This window comes from Tenrec ecaudatus, chromosome 14 (genome assembly GCF_050624435.1).
Source record: "Tenrec ecaudatus isolate mTenEca1 chromosome 14, mTenEca1.hap1, whole genome shotgun sequence".
In the NCBI taxonomy this organism is placed as follows: Eukaryota; Metazoa; Chordata; class Mammalia; order Afrosoricida; family Tenrecidae; genus Tenrec; species Tenrec ecaudatus.
This window is the reverse complement of record NC_134543.1, coordinates 117,731,273-117,746,955: the sequence shown is the minus strand read 5'-3', so window position 1 is coordinate 117,746,955 and position 15,683 is coordinate 117,731,273. Positions and strand designations below refer to the sequence as shown.

Genomic DNA, 15,683 nt, shown 5'->3' with positions numbered 1-15,683 from the left:
CATTCCTTCAATATATAATTCATCACTACTTAGCTCATTCAATTACTTTTGCTGTTTTGAAAATTCCCCCACTTGTTTGCACTAGTTCTTTGCCAAGATCAAGGCAGTAAGAACCTTCTCACCCAAATTAAACTCCCAATTCAACTCATTTCCCACTCCCACTCCCTGCAGTCTTCACACGCATCCATCAAACGGTGTAAATCATTATTGATCCTTAGAGTACTGACTGATTAATATGAACTTATTCATTTAGTAAGTAGTGAGCGTTGATTCTATGCCAGGTCCATGTACCTCTTCCCCTAGATTAGTCTAGTCACTGCATCGCCAGCCTCTAGTCTGATGCTGTGTTGTCATACCATCAGTACTATGGGTTATTAAGTTACTAAAAGGTCATATGATTCCTTTTGTATGTAGGAGTTCCAGGTCTACTTTTCTATTCCTACAATACACAAAGCTACAAATAGGAAATTTGTGTGGTAAATGTAGAGAAACCAAAAGCAGTATTAATCTTTCTTGTAGGGAACTAAAAGTTAAAAACGATTCAGAGAAGTATAATTTTTAAATTACCAACATTTTATAAGGAACATGTTGTAGAAATAAATGAATGCCATTAAAAGCAAAATTCCTCAATGTTCTTTTATTCTCACCCTGTATAATAATAAGCTAACAACCGTCCATGTATTTAAAAAAAGAAGGAAAAGCCCTTTAAAAGTTATTTTTAAATCTTAATTTTAAGTAAAAACTTATTTTAGTTCATTTTCTTTAAGAATTCAAATAAAATCTTTGTATTTATTACTCTGGGGAAACACAGATGCCCACGAAACTTAGCATAGGATTCCAGAGTATTCTAACCCTTGATTTAAAACGTATAGACAGAAACATATAGGTGTATATGTTTGCATGTGTGTTTTTGAGGGCATGTATAATGCCCTATATTTGTAAACTCTTCAATAGTAGTTACCCCTCTATTTGAAGAAATGACATAAATCAGGGTTTTATCTGAATGTTATCCCTAGCTAGACTATTTCTTGTCCCATACGTCAATGCTGTCTGTGTTGGTGATCAATTATCTTGTAACTGAAAACAACCATTAACCTGGTGTGTTGACTACTTTGGGCATATCAACTTTTTAAAAACAGACTTCTGGTCACACCGACCAATATTGATTCAGTGTTTTATGTTGGAGCCCCAAACCCAACGTTTCTAAATAAGTTCCAGGTGATACTGATGCTGTTTGTCTTTGATTATGTCCTAGACATATGCTATGCTATTCTAATCTGGTGTCCTAGTACAGAAAAACTTGGCAGCTTGAACCCAACCGCCTAAGGGTGCTGTGAGGAGTCCTGGTGGCATAGTGGGCTATGCCTTGGGGTTTTTTCCTGCAAGATCAGTGCAAACCCATTGGCTGTTCCTCAGGAGAAAGATGAGGCTTTCTGCTCCCATAAAGATTTAAGAAATCCACAGAGGCAGTTCTGCTCTGTCCTGTAGCGTCACTAAGAGTCTGAATTAACTCAGTGGCAGTAAGTTTGGCTTTGTTTTTTGGGTGGTGCTGGGGAGGAAAGGCCTGGCAATCTGCTTTGGTAAAGATTACAGCCAAGAAAATCTTATTAATAGTTCTACTCTAGCATATGGAGTTTATTACCAGGAATTGGAAGCGATGTGATTGCAATAAGCTTGGTTATATGTTGTTATCATTGGCTGCTAAATGTGATTAGTGGTTTTCTGTTTGTTGCTTCTGGAAGCACTGTTAACTCAGGAGGTGTGCTTTAATTTTAAAAACCTCTCTTAGTAATTGGAGAAAACTCAGTAAATGTGTGATTTTACAGATGGTAAACAGCTCAAGTAGTTTTACTTTCAAAATAATTTAGATTGTATTCCCTCTTCCACACACAAACATCTTAAGATTAGAATATAAGTAAGAATAATTACTTTTAATCACTACTATAGCAGAAAAAGTTATTTGTAAAATTTTTTTCAACTCAATAGTCAGAAGTATTTTAATTTGATTCTCAGACTTTAAACTGAATTATTTTTAGAGACACACATATATAATTATACAACAAAGTGTGATCATCTAAGATACTTCTAGTGAGATAAGTGCCATTAAGAAAAAAGCAAGTAAAATAAATGATAGAATCTTAAATGGAATGCATATATAATTTTATTAATTTGGTCCAAATCTGTTAATAAAAACTAAAAAATATATGCACAGAATTGAAATATGGATAGAAAATTAATATTAATTATTCTGTGGCATTGATCAAATCTCTTTTGTCTTTCCAGCTTTCATAGTAACCGTCCAAGTAAAAGGTTTTGCATTTTTAAGAAGCATTCAGAAAATCTCAGGTAACGCCGTTTATGCTTTTTCGCTCAATTTACTGATGAATTAACACTTAAAAAATATTCACCTAGTAACTTTATTGTAATAGAACTTATATAACATAATTGCCCATTTAAAATACACAGATAACTTTTACTGTATTCAGTTGTATACCACTCCCTATAATTTTAGAACATTTTCATAGCTTCAGAAAGAAACTCAATATTCAACAGCAATTACTCCCCATTTTCCTCCAAATTCCACCGTTAAGCAACCTACGTATGTATAGCTAAATCTATTAAGAACATTTTATAGAATTGAAATTATACCATGTCTTTTATGACTGCTTTCAGTTAACATGTTTTCAAGGTTGTCCATGTGGTAGCGTGTTACCAGTACTTCATTTTTTACTGTTCAGTAATACACTGCTTTATAGGTAGACTAGGTTTTCTGTATTGATTCCTCAGTTGATGGGCATGTGGATTGCTTTCACTGTGGGTATTAAGAATAATGCTACTGTGAACATTGTGTACAAGTTTGTGTGAATATATGTTTTAGTTTCTCTGGATAAATACCTACGATGAGAATTAGGGCGTTATGTGGTAACTTCCTGCTTAATTTTTTTGAGAAACTATTACACTGCTTTCCTAGTAGCTGCACTATTTAAATTTCTACCAGAGTATTTCTCCACATCTTTGCCAGCACTTGCTGTTATTTCCTTTTTTTGGTGACAGTCATTTTAGGGGATATAAAGTGGTATCTCATTATGATTTGTTAAAGCTTTCTCTTAACCTGATGTTGCGCTCCCTAGTGTGGAAATGTAAGTGATTGCTCCTGGACATACACTTCTTTTCATTTTACCCTTAGACCAAAGGTGTGACTAGCCTATCTTCTTGTCTTAAACTGTGTTTCGGTGGTCTCAGCCATCAAGATGAAACCTTCATGCCTTTGCATCCTAAAACGAGAACAAATATAAGACTCTCCATAAATATTTGAATATTGAAAAGATATGTAACATACCTAGTAAAGTGAGTAACACTTTTTCAGTTTTGAAGGAATTTTTAAAGCACTGGACTTCTTGAAATCGGTATATAGCCTTCATAATTCTTAGGTTTTTGTATTTTTATTTTTTCCTATTTGAAATAAAGTGGTGCAGAACTTGTTTATTATAAAGAAAGAACTGTTGCTGAATATTTCTAAAAGCATTGATAATTAACTTTGGCCATACCATACATTTAACTCAAAATCCATTTTCATATTGATTTCTTCTTTGTTCATTTTGCTCACACTGACATTTCTAAAAATATCAATGTCTTTGTTTCACTAGACTAAGACATTGGGATATGTTTAGTCCATACTCATTTTGATATTTTTGGTTAGGGGACAAAGTAGAAGAAAGAGTAAGGTTATTTCTGAGGACTTTTGTATTATGATTCCCACTCCTTAGTTTACTCTTCTCCGGTTAGCTCCATGGCCAGCTCATCTCAGCAGGTCCTTCACCCCAGTGCTTCACCCAGTTTCCTTGTCTTCCATTCATGCTTTTACTGAAAATGTAAGAACTGAAATGGTTTATCACATTTTGAAGATGAAACTTTGATTTTTCTTTTACTGTTGTCAAGCTCATCTGTATTTTTGGCTCTTAAATTAACAGGCAGATACTTTTCCCTCTGCTATGGTAGGTCTCATATAAAATTGAGTACTTTTTGTGAATGCAACTTAAAGTATTTATAATTTTACAGAACATTAAATTTTATAATTGCAGCTTTTGAAAGGAAATATTTAAATAAGCTCTTTCTACTAATAGAAGCAGCTCAGGACACTGTAGTTGGAAAAAATGGCCTAAACAAAGGTGCAGAGCAGGAAAAGCAGGAAGTGTACAGAGGAATGGTTAGCAATGTTTGAGTGGAACAGTAACTTTACATAACATAGCAACAAGATGGACATTTGGGGAATTGTTTTAAGTGTTGAGCCAAATTTTGAAAGCCTTGAAAATAAACTTATGGAGTTTAGACTTAATTTAGAGTGCATTAGAGCAGTGGTTCGGAACCAGTGGGCCACGACCCCTTTGGGGTCAAATGACCCTTTCACAGGGGTCGCCCGATTCATACCAGTAGCAAAATGACAGTTATGAAGTAGCAACGAAAATAACTTTATGGCTGGGGGTCACCACAACATGAGGAACTGTATTAAAGGGTGGTGGCATTAGGGAGGTTGAGAGAGCACCATTGCTATTTTGGGAGAATCAAGTGATACTAAGTTGAGGGGTGTATAGCATGAATGGTATGTCCATGGATCACAGAGATTAGTTAGAACTAGTGTGGTAATTACGATTTTAAGAACTTGAGGTAAAATGTTCTTGTTGTCAGTTCCTACTCACAGTGACCCTATGTGCATAATGAAACACTGTCTGGTCCTGTACCATCCTCAAAATTTTTGCTACTTTTGAATCCATTAAGAACACTGGAATCTATTGTCTCTGGAAACTAATTTTTTAACTTTGTGATTACTCTCACCAACTCTCTGCTATTGGTAGATGACTATACCAAGGGGTTCTCTCTAAGAAGGAGTTCATCATAGCACCTATTTCTTTGGGTTATTATAAGATTTAGTTGAGATGATAGGTCTAAAGGGTTAGTGTGGCACAGAATTAGCATTCCATATTTTGTTAATATTAAATGTTTGATTTATTTTTAGAGAAGGAGTCAGAGTTAACTACAGTGTGAGCTTTATTGTCAAGGTAAATTGCATAGTAAGAAAGATAAGTTTGGAAATAATGATTTGGGAAGGACGTACATGAATCTGGTTTTATGAAGCTCATTCCTACTGGACCGATACTAGACGTAAATATCCAGTATGTAGTTTAGCGTTTCAAGAAAGAAGTCAGTCTAAGGTATTTTACTTATTTGTATTCCTCTACACGTGAAATATATAAAGTATTTGATAAACTTCAAAAGTACATTTGTTCTTTTTTTTAACAAACTGATAGTAATAATAACCACATTAAAAGATCTATTTTTAAAACATTTATATTTGTTTTCTAATTTTATCCTTACCTAAATAAGATAGTAGATTACAACATCTATCAGGGCACAAAATACCTTTTATGTTCACCATTATTAGTGAAATGTCGAGTAGATATCCACAATACCTAGTAGAACATTTCTGTAAAGATAACCTGAGAAGATACACACTGAATGAGGGAATGCTAGATCCTTGCTTCTCAAATGAGCAGAGGCGCATATAGATCGTGACTTGCCCTAGTTACATAGGTTGTGGAGCCAAGACTGTGCTATAGGTCTCTTGACTTGGCAATCAGTGTGAGAGGTAAGTTGATGAGACACAACTTGACTTGATGGAAACACATGACTGCATAATCTGGAAGTGGCTATGCTATTTTTTAGAAAATCCAGTTATATCTGTTTTATATAACAAATGGGATGTGACAGTCATAACAAAATACAAGTCACAAGTTGTGGTATGGAAAAATAAGCATTGAATTTGTGTATGGATTGCCCTAAATGATAAAAAACGTTTTATATTTGCTTTTTCCATAGGGGCATTACTATAGTGTGCCTTAATTGTGATTTCCTAACTGATGTTTCTGGCTTAGATAATATGGCTACCCACTTATGTCAACATGAGACACATATGTGCCAAGTTGTAATGGAGAATGGTATGTACACATAATTGTATTACTTTAGGTTTCTTTTATTGAAGTATGTTTGCTCATCCCTACTGTGCACTTTTTCTAAATCATTATTCTCACCATTATTTTGTATATGGTTTTAAATGTAAAAATTTTCTTCTAATTTCAGTTTCTCTTTGTATCCCAACTTCTGAACATCTTTCTGAGTAAGTTGTATTTTACTTTGATGAATTTTAGCACTGTTACTTTCTTTAATGTATCACTAATATAAAGGAAAGGTATTAAGTTTTTTGTTTAAAGCTGCTTGTTGAAATAAGTATCTGCTCTGTGGAGCTCATGACCTGGTACAAAACAAGTTGGAATTTCCTAAATTCAAAGTTCTGGTAATGCTTTCTTCCACCAAGGCAATTAAGCAGTCAGGTTCATGATCCAGGCATTTTTCAGTTCTTTGCAGCTTTTAAACAGGACTCGGTCTTTACTTCACTATGTGTCATATTGACAAATCTTAATGTATTTTTCCCCTCTCTCCAAAAGATATTTTTTGTTGCTATAGTCTTTTCTTACTTTACTGAAAATGATTTTTCCCCACTAATTGCCTTCAGAATTATACAATTCAAATTATATGACTCTCTGTCTTTTTGTCTAATTTGTCTGTTTATTAATTTCTTATAACTCCTAATTATTTTTTGTCTGATGATTATCTTTTTCCTCATTCACTGTCTGTTACTGTGATTTCTTTCTTTCTCTCTCTTTCTTTTTTTTTTTTTTTAAGGTGCAGAAGCAGTCCAGAGATTTCAAACAATGTTCAGGTTACACTTGAACACACTGATGCTTGTTTACTCTTTCAAAACATTGTGAATAATTTGACTGTGATACTTGTCAAAAAGGTTGTGGTCTCAAGAAATATCTTTGGGAGGTTCCCTTTCTGTGTGGCTGGCCTCCCTTCAGGCTAATGCTAAATTTACTTGAGATAGACTCAAAGCCCACTAACTTGAAGGCAGCTTCCCATTAGAGGCTTTGCTCTTGATCTTAAGCTTATAGATCCATTTTGGTTAAGATAACACTGTCAGATCACTGTTTTAACATCCAATTTGAAGTTTAACCATTTTGTCTTCTACCCTTTCATTTTTCTCTAGCATGGGTGTAGTCCAAGAAATAAAAACGTTTTGGTTGTTAAGAAACTGTGTTTCTTTTTATGACCTTAGAACAACCAAAAGAACCAAACTCACTGCCATCAAGTTGATTCCAGTTCATTGTGACCCAACACAACAGGGTCGAAAATGCCTCTCTGGGTTTCTGAGACTGAAACTTTTTTTTTAATACTTTTATTGGGGGCTCTTACATCTCTTATCACAAATCTATATATTCAAGCACATTTGCACATATGCCACCATCTTTATTTTCAAAGCATTCTCTTCCCATTTGAGCCTCTGCTATCAGCTCCCCATTTCTTCCCCCTCCATCCCGGCCTGCCCTCCCACCTGAACCCTCGATAAGTTACAGATTATCATTTTCGTGTCTTACATTGTTCTCCGTCGCGTTGTCCGTCCCCCAGGGAGTGGGTTATATGTTGATCCTTGCGATCTACCCCCACCTTCCCCTAATCCTCCTGGTATCGCTACTCTCGTTGTTGGCCTGAGGGGTTTATCTATCTTGGATTCCCTGTGCTGCGGGCTCTTATCTGTAGCAGTGTACATGTTATCGTCTAATCCGATTTGTAATATAGAATTGAGGTCAAGATAGTGGGGGGAAGCAAGCACCAAAGAACTAGAGGAAAGTTGTTTGTTTCATGGGTGCTATACTGCACCATGACTGACTCATCTCTTTCCTGTGACACCTCTCTGCAGAGATGTCCAGTTGTCTGCAGATGGGCATTGGGTCTCCACTCCATGCCCACCCCGCCATCCACCATTCACCTTGCGTATGATTTTGTTCTGGGTGTTAGATGCCGATACCTGATCCCATTGACACCTCATGATAACACATGCTAGTGTGCTTCTTCTATGTGGACTTTGTTGCTTCTGAGCTAGATGGCCACTTGTTTATGTTCAAGTCTTTAAGACGCTATCTCTTGATAGCCAGGCACTGTCAGTTTTCTTCACATTTACTTATGCACCCATTTTGTCTTCAGCAATCGTGTCAGGGAAGGTGGGCATCACAGAATGCTGGATTGTTAGAACAAAGTGTTCCTGTGTTGAGGGAGGACTTCAGTTGAGGCCCAATGTCCATCTGCAACCTTAATCCTTAACATATAAATATAAGTGCATAGTTCTATTCACCTCTCGTTATATATATATATATATATATATATATTTATGTATACACACACACATATACATGTGTACATGCCTGTATTTAGACCTCTATAAATGTTCTTTGGCTTTTGGTTCTTTCCTCCATTTCCTTTTACTTCCTCTTGTCCCACCATCATGTTCGGCCTTCATTCGGGTTTAGTAAATCCTCACTGCTACATTGCCCTTGATTAAGCCCCACTAGGCATCCTACGCCCTCTTTCTCTCCATTGATTTTAGTTCACTTGTTGTTTCCTTGTCTCCCTTCCTTTCTCCCACCTCCCCTTCTCTCGTATACTCCCATTTTTTTCTTCTCTGACTTATTTTTCCCAGCTATCTTATCTAGATAGGCATGCAGTTGCATTAATAAGAGCAAAAACCAGGCAAAACCAAATAAAACAATGGAAGCCAAGACCAACAAAACAATAAAACAACAACAAAAAGCTGTCAGGGGAAGCCAGCCCCTAACACATCATTATGGGTCCGGTAGGTGCAATTGTACAGTGATAATAAGTAAAGATCATAGTAAAGTTATAGAGAGCATGAGAGATAGAAGATAAATATTGAATGGAATCAGACACAATTCATGGTAGTATGCTCACCTCAGCCCCACTTGGTGGTCCACATTGGAGGGGGAGAGAGTTTTTAATGCTAGCCCAGGCTTTTTATATTCTCTGGGGACATGCAAGCCCCCTAATCACAGGTGAGGACATATGTCACAGGAAGGGGTTGTGCTATAGGTTATACAGTAATGGGAGGGGGTGATCTAGGGGTATCTACGTAATAGGGAGAGGAGGGGTTAGGGTATACATGTGGCAAGATGGGAGGATCCTAGATTTAGGATGGCAACTTAACTTTGGATGTCACAGAGCCAGTTTGGCCTGTTCCCTGGCTCAACTGATAGAGACCATTATTGGCCTCAGGAAGTAGTTCATTGTCCCCAGCAGCAGGGAGCAAGACTACCCTGTAGTCTGGTGACTAACTGCCCTCAGGGAGGATGTCTGTAAGCATCTGACCTCCCCCCACAGAAAGCCACAGACAAAAATGGAGAAGCCTATAAATAGTTCAGGGTCTGTTTATTGGCCTTTACTAGTGTTTTCTAGTAGAGTCTGATGGGGTAGGTTGCCACACTCTGCCTCCAAAGGCTATTTTTGGTATTCTCCCAGGGATTTTATCACTTTGCTCCCCTTGCTGCTCTGTTGCATGCCCTTAGTGTTTCGCCCCAGCATGATGGTGTCAGATTTTGCACAATTCCTGCACTATGTCTCCAGTGTTGTCCTCCGCAGTGCTATTGTTTAGTGAGGGACATCATGTCTCGTGGTGGGGCCAGCCCTATGGTCCTCTCTGTGTGTTGTCTGCTCCAAACAAGAACATTGTCCTTGGGGCTTGGTGGTCCAGGATGTCCTCCCCTCCCTCTCCATCCCTTTTCATTTCTCCTGTGTGCTCTAATCAGACGCACCCCTCTCCCCAAGCTGAGCCCCAGTGCTGTCCTCTGAAGTGCATTCTTCTAAATGGGGATGGGGGTTGTCTACATAGTTGTGATTGGGGCCAGCCCACAGACCTGGCCATTGGCTCCCTGGTGTATGCCAGTATGTTGTATTCACATCTTCCACATCAGTTGAAGCCTGGTCTCTCTCCCTCTCCTGTGGAGATAGAAACGATACCCTCTCCTTGTGTAGGTTATTGCCCTGCTTCCCCCTACCCAGGGCTCTCTCTCTCTCTCTCCCTCTCTCTCTCTTTCCCCTTCTTATGTAGATGGCTTACTTATTTAGTTGGCTGCTGTCAGTAACCCTGGATTGGGTTTGGCCCCTGCCATAGTTGCTGGACTCCACCCCAGAGATGTATGTATATAGTAGCTTTTCCCCTATGCCCATGCCCATTTTTTTTGTACGCTTACCTCAGTGGACTCATGTTGTACTTGTCCTTTTGTGCTTGGCCTACTTAGCATAATTCCCTCCACTTCTTCCCATGCTGCAGTGTGCTTCATGTGTTCATCGCTGTTTTTAAGGATGCATAGTACTCTATTGTATGTATGGACCACAGATTTTTGATCCTGTCCTCTGTTGATGGAAATTTGTTTTTTTTCCAACTCTTTGCAATTGTGAATTGTGCTGCGATGAACATTGGATCACAGATGTCTGGTCGTGGTTTGTTTCTTGCCTTTTCTGGGTATATGCCCAGTAGGGGGATTGCTGGGTCATTTGGTAGCTCAATTTCCATCTGTTTTAGATATTGCCAAATTGATTTCCATAGTGGTTGTACATTCCTACAGGTCCACCAGCAGTGGACGAGAGTTCCTATCTCACCACAGCCCCTCCAACACTATTACTTTCTGATTTTTTTAATTTAGCTATCTCTGAGGGTGTTAGGTGGTATCTCATAATTGTTTTAATTTGCATTTCTCTTATGGCTAATGATCAGGAACATTTTTTCATATGTTTATTGGCCATTTGGATTTCTCCCCCTGCGAAACTTCTGTTCAGATCCTTTACCCACCTCCTTAGTGGGCAGTTAGTTTTTTCTTATTATAAGCTTGCAAAATATTGTGGATTTTAGTAACAAGTTCTTTGTCTGATGTGTCATTGCTAAAGATGTTTTCCCAGTCTGTGGGCTCTTTTATTACTCTCTTGGTGAAGTCTTTGGATGTACACAGGTGTTTTATCTTCAGTATATCCCAGTTGTCAATTTGTGACCCCCCTCTATTTGTGTCCTTCCCTATTTCTGATAGCCTATGTATTCCCTGCACCAAGGTTCTCAGGTGTGTCCCAATTCCCTCAGTGATGGCCCTGTAAGTTTGGGGTTTTACCTTGAGGTCTGTGATCCACCGTGAGTTTATTCTTGTGCATGGACTGAGGTAAGGGTCTTGCTTCATTTTTCTGCAGGTAGATATCCATTTTTTCCAGGACCACTTGTTGAAGATGACATCTGCTTCCCATTTGATATTTTTTGGGCCCTCATAAAAAATCAGTTGAGACTGAAACTCTTTATGGGAGTAGAAAGCCCTATCTTTCTCCCACAGAGTAGCAGGTGATACTGACTGCTAGCTTTCTGGTTGGTAGCTCAACACATAACCACTGTGCCACCAGGGTGCTAAAATTATCTTCCAAATTAATTACTTTCACAGTTATTTAAGACAGCAGGAAGCATTATTTTTTCAATAATACTAATTGTCAAATTGAAAAAAAATTCAGCTATTTAGTTTTATGTTCTCCAATTTATTCATGTCTGATTTAGTATGCTTATTTTTATACTCTTTAAAATTATTTAGTTTTTGTTTTGTCACATAATATAGGATCACTGTGAGTCAGTATTAAGTCCATGGCAGTGAGTTTGGTTGTTTTGGTTTTGGTTTATTTATATTTCATTTTGTTCAGCTACAATGAACACATCATAAAATTCAATAGTTCAGTTCTAAGAAAAGTTATGCAATCATTACCACAATCAACTTTGGAACATCTTCCGTCTTGTACCCATTGGTATTACCTTCCCGTCTCCTCCCCCATCCCCTGGTGTGTCTCCAGGTAATTATTTCAGTTACTCTCTTCATAAATATTGGCTTCTTTACTCAGAAAAACATATGAAACAAGGTTCCTTACAAATCCGCACAAATTTCACATAGCCATTTATTTGTAGCTTCTTAAGTTGCTAGTCATTCAGACCCATAGGCATTATTATTACTGTCTAACATTGGCACTATCGTTATTAATATTATCTTAATAATTATGAGTTATAAGATATCGTTCATAAAATTTCTTGCAGACCTTAGAACAAATTTTAGATCTGCATATTTTTTCACACTTTATATCTACTAATTGCATTACTGATATAATTCGTTTGAAGAAGAGTAACATTTTTAAAAACATGGGAACTATTTCATTTTTCCACAAACTTTTTGGAACCCCCTTGTATGTATATACATAAAGTACACAACTGTACATGTATCCACTTTCCTCTCATGCATTTGGTGATTATTTAATGTTTGTTTTAGTTTCATTTAACATAAATCTAAAATTTTGGGGTGTTTTTTTAATGAGAAAACAAATTCGGATTTTTTTAATTATTTTTTTAAATTTTTGACATTGCTTTTAATAAATTGCTTTAAGTTCTTTAAGAATTATTTCCCATTGAAGGGTTTTTATATAAAACCTCTGAATTTTCTAATATAGACAGAAGTATTGCTTCAGTTGTTACATGAAAGCCTGATTACTTGGTCCAAAGACCAAGAACTATTGTCTGCCCAGTGCATCTTAACATTTTTTTCTCCAGCCCAATTAAAAGTTTATTTATACTGTGATGAAGCTCTAGCAGCACAGAGGTTAAGTGCTTACTACGAACTGAAAGGTTGGTTGTTTGAACCCACCAGCTGCTCCCTAAAGATAAGAGCCTCAGAAATCCTATGAGACAGTTCTACTCTGGTCCACAGGGTCACTGCGAGTCACAATTGACTCAACGGCAGTGAGGTTTGTCTTGTATTTTTATTTTAGTTTTTATTAATACTAATTAAATACTATTTACTTGTATCTAAAAGACTAGCAGAGTTCCATTTGTGATCTTAATAGCCCTAAAGGTATAGACAGGCTTAATCTGAACTTATGACTTAATCATAGTATTTCAAAATCTGAACTTCTTTAATTATGAATACTTTGATCAGGTTGAAAGCCAGTGTAGATGATGATTATGTGATGTGCTTCTTGAAGTTAATGAGTTGAATCTGTCGTTTTAAATTTCTAAACTAATTTTTACTGTAAATGAGTGTTTTTTCAAAATATCCAAGAGTGACTATGTCTCCTACTCGTCTTGGTAATAAATTCATCATCTTTCCTAAAGTACCTAGATTAGGAAGTTACATCCATTCCTTCAAACCCAAAAGCTGTCAAAAAACAACAACCTCTTTATTGTAAATTCCCTTCATCTATAGATATTTGATCTGCCTTGATCATAGTTCAGAAATATGACAAATCACATTGTGTTCATTATATAATTGTGTTCTTATACGATTCAGTTTTTAATAGTATGAATCCATCTGACTTCATAGAGTAGAAGCTCTCAAATTCTGTAACCTGTATCTTCATTTTAAAACAGGTTTAAATAAAACAATATTTTGAAAAAATATTTGGCTTTTTTTTTGGTGCATAGTCATTTCAAGAATGTACATTTGGTTTCTCATTGAAAGAGTATATATTTGGCTGAGTTTAAATGCATCACCATTATTAGCAAATTAGCTACTAGAGTACAGAGACTTGGACTCCTGTCCTGTTTTAGGTACAGTCTGGTAAAACATCTCATCTTGTTGGACCTCATTGAATTGTCAGTAGTGTCATAGCAAAGACTTTGTGCCTAGTCTTGCTGTAGGTTAAAAATGGACCGAAATATATCTACTGGAGAGCTTGCATTTTAGTGATGAAAGAGCATGTTTATATACATGTAAATGTTACACGATTAGTACAGTGTAGAAAAATAAGGTCACGAAAGGAGATAAAGAAGTGCATGGTGGAGTGGGAGGCTGTCAGTTTACGTTTGTTGTCCTGACAAGGCCTTATTGAGAAGTGACATTTCAGTAAAGGGTTGAAAGAGGTGAGAAAGTAAGTTGTTTTGACATACGATGGGGGTAGCCCCCAAAATCCTGATGTGATGTTAGGGATATAGTGCATTTAGACTTCGTTCCGCTATGTCAGACTGTTAATCAGGCTTTCTATTTAGAGATTCTGAAAAGATTGTGTAATGGTGTGTGACACAAAGGCCTTATTTGTGGCAGTTGGGGGACTGGTTTTGCCACCACGACAATGCACCTGCTCACGCAGACATTTCAGTGCACCAGTTTTGGGCAAAAAACAGCATGCACCTTACTCACTTGACCTGACTCCATGCGACTTCTTTTGTTTCTAAAAATGCAGAGGGACATGAAAGGACAGCGATTTGATGCCGTAGAAGAGGTGAAGAAAAAAACAAGGGAGGTGGTGTCAGCCATCCAAACAGATGAGTTTGAAAAATGTTTCCAAGAATGGAATCACAGATTTGACAAATGTATTAAGTGTAATGGAGAATACTTTGAAGGTGATAAGGTTCTTTTGTAAAAAAAAAATTTTTAATATATTGCTTTTGGGGGGAAAATTCAGTTTGGGGAATACCCTTTTTTATATCAAAAAACCATTCCAGGAAAAGTGAAAGCATGTCTAGTTCAAGAAATAGCGAGGTTAGTGCTGCTACAGTAGCGTGAGCAACAATGAGAGTATTAAGAATGAGGGCTGCTAAGTTAACATGGCATCAACATGGCCCTAGCCATTGCAAGGGACATGGCATCAACATGGCACTAGCCATTGCAAGCCATTGGGCTTTGACTCTGAGATAGCAAGCAACCAAATACTTTGAATAGAGAAATGCTTTAAAATGAAACAACCCTCCTATCCCACCCCAAAACAAACAGCACGTAAATACAGAAAAGTTGTCTCAACAGGTTCACTCGTGTGAACCTAGACTCCTGTCTTGAGAATAAACTGTAGAAGACCAAAGGGCGGATCAAAGCAATCAGGGAACTATTGTAGGATGGTTGAAAGGAGCTGAAGCTAGGATTTGTAGGTGAGAAGTGGTCTAATTTTGCATTAATTTTGGGCTTGTTGAGGGTTTAGATGTGAGGTAAGAGAGAGAGAATTGGTGACTACATTTATTAGCCTGAGCATCTAGAAAGATGGCATTAGTATTAACCAAAATGGAGATGTTAGGAGCAGATTGGGGAAGGAAAAATAGGAATGATTAGTTGGGACTTGTTTTAGTATGAGACACCTATTTGATTTCCAGGTAGGGAAAGCTGTTGTCATATATGAATGAGTCTATAGGAAGGTTATAGGCCATAAGTAACATTTTGTAATTTTAAAGTAAAATATAAAATTTGAAAAGATTACAGCATTGTAGTACTGTATATTCCTAATTATGATATTGTTTTATATTCCTAGGACAGTGGGTAAAGGGTGCAATAAATCTTTGTATTTGTTGTTTTGCAAATATATGTGAATCTCCAATAATCTTAACATAAAATGTCCCAATAATTAAAAAAACATTATTGGCATATGTGAAATTGCCATGATATGCAGGATGGCAAATAAAATGACAAGGTCCACAGCCTCTGGGGTTTTCCGACAATAGGGGCAGAGAAGGAATCAGTCCGTGGTGTGACAGGACAGTCAGGAGAGTGCCAGAGACCATGGAGTCTCAGTTTTCCCTATGTGCAAAAGTTGAAATTTAGTCCTGATTTCTGGGATTCTGAAATTTAATATTAGTTATACTTAAACACGATCATTTGTATAAAATGAGAAAATGAATTTAGAATTCCACGTATCCCTATCTCAATAGCAGAAAAATGCTCTCCTTTGACCCTGAAAAATGTTAATAATTCTCCTAGGCCTGTTATTGTTCTTCTCTTGTAAGAGTA

At 37.0% G+C, this 15,683-nt stretch overlaps 1 protein-coding gene across 3 annotated transcripts in view; it reads left to right on the top strand.

Moving 5' to 3' along the window:
- Nucleotides 1-15,683, top strand: part of ZNF280D (zinc finger protein 280D) — a 109,337-nt gene that overhangs the window by 69,451 nt on the left and 24,203 nt on the right. For all 3 annotated transcript variants that reach the window (XM_075532086.1, XM_075532084.1, XM_075532085.1), the window contains exons 15-17: nt 2,284-2,346; nt 5,875-5,993; nt 6,136-6,172. In XM_075532086.1, coding sequence (XP_075388201.1) covers nt 2,284-2,346; nt 5,875-5,993; nt 6,136-6,172 — 219 coding nt within the window. The remainder of the gene's footprint in view (nt 1-2,283; nt 2,347-5,874; nt 5,994-6,135; nt 6,173-15,683) is intronic.